Source organism: Apaloderma vittatum, unplaced genomic scaffold, assembly GCF_000703405.1.
Source record: "Apaloderma vittatum isolate BGI_N311 unplaced genomic scaffold, ASM70340v1 scaffold24307, whole genome shotgun sequence".
NCBI classification, from domain to species: domain Eukaryota; kingdom Metazoa; phylum Chordata; class Aves; order Trogoniformes; family Trogonidae; genus Apaloderma; species Apaloderma vittatum.
Window position 1 is genome coordinate 29,456 of NW_009727138.1, and position 6,609 is coordinate 36,064.

A 6,609-nucleotide genomic window follows, 5' to 3' on the forward strand; every position below is an offset into this window, starting at 1 on the left:
CGGGCAGCCCAAGCGATGCAGCGTAGGGTGGGGAGTTTCCTCCCAAGGACGGGGTCGGATTAAGCTCGGTTCAAACCTAGAGGAAGGGGTGGGAGGAGAGGAAAAGTGCCACGCGGGTAAAGAGCTGAGTAACCCCGAGAAGCAGGTCATGGGTGTGAAACACGTCGCTGGAGTGGCTGGAAGATAAGGGCAGGTTTGAGAGCAGCACTCCAGACTCTCTATTATTAGCAAATTAAAGACAACATTTTTAAAAAGGCGCAGCCTTTTCAAGAAACCACATAAAAACGACAGCCACAGCGACACACCAAGAAAAGCTCAGCAGAGGAGCCTTGGTCAGAAAAAAAAAAAAAAAAACAACAAAAAAAAACCCCCACCATTTTCAACTCTTTTTATCACTGTAACTTGGGATAGAAACACCACGATTTGTGATAGAAGCACCATAACTTGGGATAGAAACCCTCGTATTAGCATAAACCGGAATGCACTGATCTCTCTAATACCAGTGTTTCAGGTATTGAGCTCCTGAGGGCAAACCTCGGGCGCTGGAGTGTTGATCTGCATATCCACTGTGATGCCCAAGCACCACAGCATGCCACTGCCCTGCTTTGAAATGCGTACATCGCTAATCCCTCTCTTAAGGCAAGCAATAAGACAAGCTCACAAGGTCCAAATACAAACCAAACAGAAGCAGGATGTCCCATACAGAAGGAGAAAAAGGAAAAAAGGGCTTGAAGTGACCAGCAGATTCAATTCTAAAAGGTCCTTTTCCCCTAAAACACTGTAAAAATGATTAATTTTAAGCTTCAAGAATTTTTAAGAAAATGTTCATTTCCTGGGCTGCACCTCCCTCCCCATCCACAGCAATTCTGAGACAGTTTTTTTGCTGCATTTCAGCCTGTTGCCTTGATTATTTCCAGGTCAGGGGACGCAGCTGACAGAGCTCAACTTTATTCCACTTCAAGTACCCACAGAGCACAAGTTGAAATGACCACTGTGCAAGAATGGAAATCCAAACGCTGCTTCTGTGTCCAAATTCAGAAACTACTTGACTTAACATCCACAAAAGGGTTCTTTCTGCACAAGCCAAAACTCTGCAGTCTCGTTCCTCTGCCTTCGCCACAAAACCCAATTTTTCTAAATCCGTACTGCAAAGACCCGAGACCAGAACGCACGTTCAAAAGTTAAACACGGGTCAGGAATTTGTTTTCAGTTGGTTATATTCCTTTCTGCCATTGACAAGACACTTCTCAGACCTGAAGGCAGAGATGAACCAAAGTGAAACCCAGCTGAACAAGCAGAACAGTCTTCCAATAGCGCAAAATATTGAGATTAAAACGATTCCCACTCCACATCAATAAGCTGCCCAGAACAGGGAGGGGCTTTCTCCCTCAGGCTACGCAGTTCACTGACCAAAACAAACCAAAGACACGCTGGGGTGGGAATTCTAAGGCTTCAGTCCAAGCTGCCAGTTTGCTTCCTTACGGACCCGCTGCAACAAAAGTTCAAACGCAACTTTGCCATTTCAAGACCTCCAAAACCTCGCCCTTATCTGTCCTCCTGGTTAAGCCAGAGGTCCCACCCAATTCAGAACCTTTTTTGCGTTAGTATTGCTGAAACCAATACCACTCACACGAGTTCTGGTGTTCGCATGAGTTCTGCTGTTTGCACGAGTTCTGGTGTTCGCACGAGTTCTGGTGTCCACAGGCAGGAAAGGTCCCCTGAAGTAATGCCAGTAGGGCCAGTGAAAAGCCAATACAAACGGGCGCATGTTGATATCAAATTGCGTTTGCTTCAAAATGGCTTTTGGGACCAGTCTGGAAGCCCTACCACCACGTTCACCGACTTCTGTGGTTGGGTAGGTATAAACAGTCCTGTCCTGATGCTCTACTCCTCTAAAGCACCAGGAACTTGCACTCAACTCCTTTGCAACTGCCCGTAACAGACGCTGTGAGAAGATCATCTGTTGCAAGTTCCGTAAGGAGTTCCAGAATTCCTCCCAACGAATCTACAACTTCAGAAGAGTTCTAGAACTTCGCAGAAGAACCGATTCACAACCCAAACCCAAGTGGATGTCCTAACACCGTATTTGCTTCCCCTGGACCTGCAACCAACGCTTTCCACGTCTAAGCAGAAGATAATTAATGGCTATAAATATTTGATTCCGACAGACGACAGACTTAGAAACCAAGCCTCATAATGTAAAGATACCAACCAAACCGGATGCGCCTTGGCAGGAAGAATTCTTTGCTAAGAAGAGACTAGAGAATCTCCTGGGAGAAACAGATTTATACTAAGGATTACTATTCCTCTACTACACCCAGACACAAAAGATTACGCTTCGCTTCTCCCATACACAATAGCAATCTAAGGTTAGTTGAGCCACAATCCTGACTGAGCCTCCTCCCTAGGGAAGCAGCAAATTCTTCAGAGAAATTCTTCACCCAGCCTGCTGCAGGAGAAGACTGCCAGCCAGGACACGCACACGGGCACGTTACTCTTTAAGAGGCACCAGTGAGTTCAAGTCAGCAGCAGCATTCTTCCCCAAGATACAGCAAGTGAAATCTTCAGAAAGGGAACAAGAAACCAGGAAATACTTCAGCTAGAACAGCTTATAACAGAAGCAGAAATTGAAGACCAGACATTTCGCTACTCAGAGATGAGCAAAGCATTAGAGAAATCAGTAATTTGACTCTTCTGCTGTTAAAAAGTCTGACATCGGCAGGAAGAAGTTTAGTTAACGACAGAAGAATCATTACTGGGAAGATTCCTTGAAGATCCCCACCCAGAGCGAGCAACGTGGCGTTTCTCAGGCAGATCCAAACAAAGCCACCAGAGTTGAACAACTTTGCAATGTCACCTCCTGAAACGGCGAAAGGATCCGCCAAAGAAACATTCCCCCCTGTGCTGCTCAAAATTCCAGCATTAATGTTGATGTGCAATATTGATGTGTAAAGGCCAAAGACTCGAGAAGGCCCCGGGTATTCAACTTTTAACGCTTCATAAGAACCTAAAAAGCAGCAACCTCCTTTTCCCACTGGAGCTGATCCATGTTTAATTAAAGATGATGCACAGCACAATTCGCCCCGATTCCAAGATACCCAGCGAGCTGTTCCACAGCACCCACCGAGGCTTGGAAAAGAGCTCCAAACTCCACAAAAAAAGAATTAAAAGCCCATAAACTAACTACGCTTCTGTAAGTCGTACATAATGGCAAAACAGGGATCTAGGAATCCTCCCGAGTGGGATAAAACTTTCCAGAACAGACAGCCTGAGCAATATAAGGAAGATAAAAAGCAATCGATAGCACCCTTCCACGTAGCTCTTTTGTTTCTAAGCATCCCCAGGCCAAACTTCGCGCAAGAGATTGATGACAGAAACAAAGAGTTGGCTTCCACACACCTCAGAGATCCTCCCCCTTAAACCATTCCCCAGCATCACTGCCTGATGCATTTCTCAATTTACAGACGGGGTGCTGGTCTTGTCCTACAAAATCATAACAACAAGACAAGAAATCATGAAATATGGACAAGAAGAGTGAGTTTCTGCAGGGGGTCTCTCTTGCTTAAAAAAAATTTTGCCTATCAAGGAAAAGGCAGCTGCACAATACATCAGGGCTGGGTATGCTAAGACCGCTTGATGTTTTAAATGCAAATTATTTGCTGGTAAAGCCAGGAAAACAAGAGGATTATAAAATCTGTTTAAAATAGAAGCGAGCTTCCCAGATAGCCAATTCTAAAATTCTATTTTCTGTGCCTTGGATTTCTTTTCAGTAAACCTCTGAAACATCCGATCAGAAAAATCAACGGACATTGAAAACTTTGCAACTGGATCAAACTCTTTCACTCCTAAATTCTTTCCCTCTCACAGCAGAGCCAGCTATCTCCTCTTCAACTGCTTCGAAAAAGGGAAAACTTGAAAGGGGCCAAATACATTTAACCACAAGGTATAAAACAAACTCCCACTCGGTGCTGAGAAGGAGCCACTTCTGCTAAGCAGAGCAACTAATTCCTATAATCTGAGTCAGAGGGCGCTGATTGGTAGGACTCGTGAAGGCTCGATCAACAATGCGACTGAACAGGACTTCCCACCGTTCGGAGCGAGAGCAATTTCTTCAATTACTTCAGTGGCTTCACTTTTCCTACATTCTTCGCCAGAAGATGGGTCACATGGAAGAACTTGTGGAGAGGCAGAGTGGAAAGAAACATGCTATTTAAAAGGATTTTTTTTTTTTTTCCCCCCCAGGCCTCAGAACAAATTAAATCTTTGTAATCAGGGTCCAAAAGGAAGGAGGGGGAAAAAAAAAGGAAGAAAAAAGAAACGACCCACAACTACTCCCATTAGGTGGTCAGAACTAGAATCACTTTGTATTTTGGGTGACAATTTGTACCCACGATCCAAAGGAATTATTTCAAGGGGCTCACAACAAAGCCATTCTCATTGCTGAGAGCAAAAATAACTTTGCTATATACCCAGCTCACTCTCCTCTGACCAATCCAGCTGCAGCTTAGAAAACTGACTTAGCCAGTGGCTAAATAATAATAAAAAAAAAGCTCGCTCGCTTCCTACTGCTTACAATGAATAGTAACCAGCAAAATCAGAACTCAGCAGCTCAAAACTTCTCCTCCAAGTCAGAGGCACAGACCAACTTGGGCAAACTAATCTAAAATTTTAACCCCTTTCCATTTTCGTGGTGAAGTTTGAACTCAAAGTTAGACCATTCTAGTGCAAAAACCATCGGAACACCGGGCGCTAATCTCACACCCAACCATTCACCGTACACAGAGCACGCAGATTTAGAATGCAAAAGAAAACGTAATTCTCCATCTGTCAAGGAAGGAGCTATCTGTGACTGATCTTCCTCACTCCAGGTCTTTTTCACCAACTGCTCGGTCAAGATTGGACCAAAGAAGCTTAAATCAGCAGAATAAGGATCCACTGACACAGAAAGGGAACCGCACTGCCGGTCTGCTAACCACCAGCACAACAGTGGGGCTGAAGGAACAAGGAAATAAAATAAAAACAAGACATGTTGCCTGAAGGTCAGGTACTTCAGACACTGTCAATAGAAAGCTCAAAAAAGAAAAATCTTTTAGCTAGAACATGCAGACTATTTAGGGTTAAACTTTACTCTCAAATCTATTACTTTTGTAAATTACATTTAATCTCCAGTGGGAAGCCAGAAGCTAATGACTTAGTAAAAAGCACAGGCAGCCTCCATCACTCCCATTTCCATGTGGAATACTACCAGTGCTAATTTATCCTGCTGTGCTTCTGATTGCCCTCGCCCCGCTCAGTTTTAGATCGGCTCACCACTCACCGGCAGGCTCGAAGGTCTGGACTGAAGATTCAAGTTCATGTCTTCTTGCCCTTTACTGGAAGCCATTGAGGGAGCAGATGATGCCTGGGACCCGAACGAGTCTTGAGATAACTCCTGAAACATCAAGAAACACACAGAAAAAAAATAAAAATAGTCCACAAACAGGAATAAAATAAAGGCTCTGCTGGAATCACTCTGCCAGAGTCCCACATTGTGGAAGAATTATGTACCCCCGGCGACACTTGCCCAGAACAGGAAATAAGGCGGCAAAGAGTTAAGGCCAGCACGCCCGCTGCTCTGCAGGACAAGCGCTGCTGGGCTACTCCAGAGTGTGTCGGGAGCAGAAGTCTAAAGCATGACAAAACAGGAATTCTCCAGCTTTCCCTTCTTACAGATGCTGAAGAACGCAGACTGTTCTTGGAGCCTGCCCACTTAGCTTCTCGATCTTCTACAACAGCTCCAAGTACTTCATCACATAAACAAGGCAAGTCAAAATCTTCAACTTCTCAGAAGCTACCTTTGATGCACCGCAGCGTTTGCTGAGAGGTCCCCGCTAGCTTTTCACACAACTATTCAAATATTATTAAGCCTTGCTGAAAATAAATACAATTCATATAGAGAGAAAAAAAAAAAAAAGCTTCACGATTTTATCGTCAATTCCATGTACTTGCTGCTTTATTCCTCCTGCCTAAAGCCAAGTTTTACATTTAAGAGCAAACTCTTCTGTCACCAGCTACGTGTCACTCTGCAAACTGTGTGTTCTGCTCTTGTGCAACACCAACTGTAGCTCTGGAGAACACCTGGAGAACTTCCACAGACCACAGTGTGAAAGCCATTCTGTCAAGAATCCCTTTAGTCCAGTCCTGCCCATCAGCAGCATTTTCTCAACACTAGTCTTCAAAAGCGCAGTATTAGCCCGGTTTAGCCCGTTACCGCCCTAACACCTCTCTGCAAGAGATACAGATCTACATGCAACAGAGAAGGCCGCGCTTACTACCAAAATCCTTCCAGCCAGCTTGCTGCCATGTAGTCCCAACTGCCCTTGATGCACAAAGAAAAGGATTTGCCTGTAGTTCTTTTTTAAAAAAAACAAATCACAGAAGGAAACAAAGCCAGAGGCAGCCTACCTGAGGAGGGGGGAAGCGCTGCTGGGAGTAGGCAGACTGCTGCTGCTGCGGCTGCGACGGAGGGTATGACGACGACTGCTGCGAGAGGGCCGAGGATGCCGTCTGCTGGGCCTGCTGCTGCTGCTGGTAGGGCGACTGCGACTGCTGCTGCGAGTAGGGAGGCTG

The 6,609-nt window shown here is 45.1% G+C and overlaps 1 protein-coding gene across 1 annotated transcript in view; it reads right to left on the reverse strand.

The window, feature by feature from the left end:
* The window catches only part of ARID1A (AT rich interactive domain 1A (SWI-like)), a 35,214-nt gene that overhangs the window by 27,454 nt on the left and 1,151 nt on the right, over positions 1-6,609 (reverse strand). Inside the window, exons 3-4 of the mRNA XM_009873578.1 lie at positions 6,445-6,606; positions 5,318-5,431 (exon numbers count right to left, since the gene is read on the reverse strand). Coding sequence (XP_009871880.1) covers positions 5,318-5,431; positions 6,445-6,606 — 276 coding nt within the window. The remainder of the gene's footprint in view (positions 1-5,317; positions 5,432-6,444; positions 6,607-6,609) is intronic.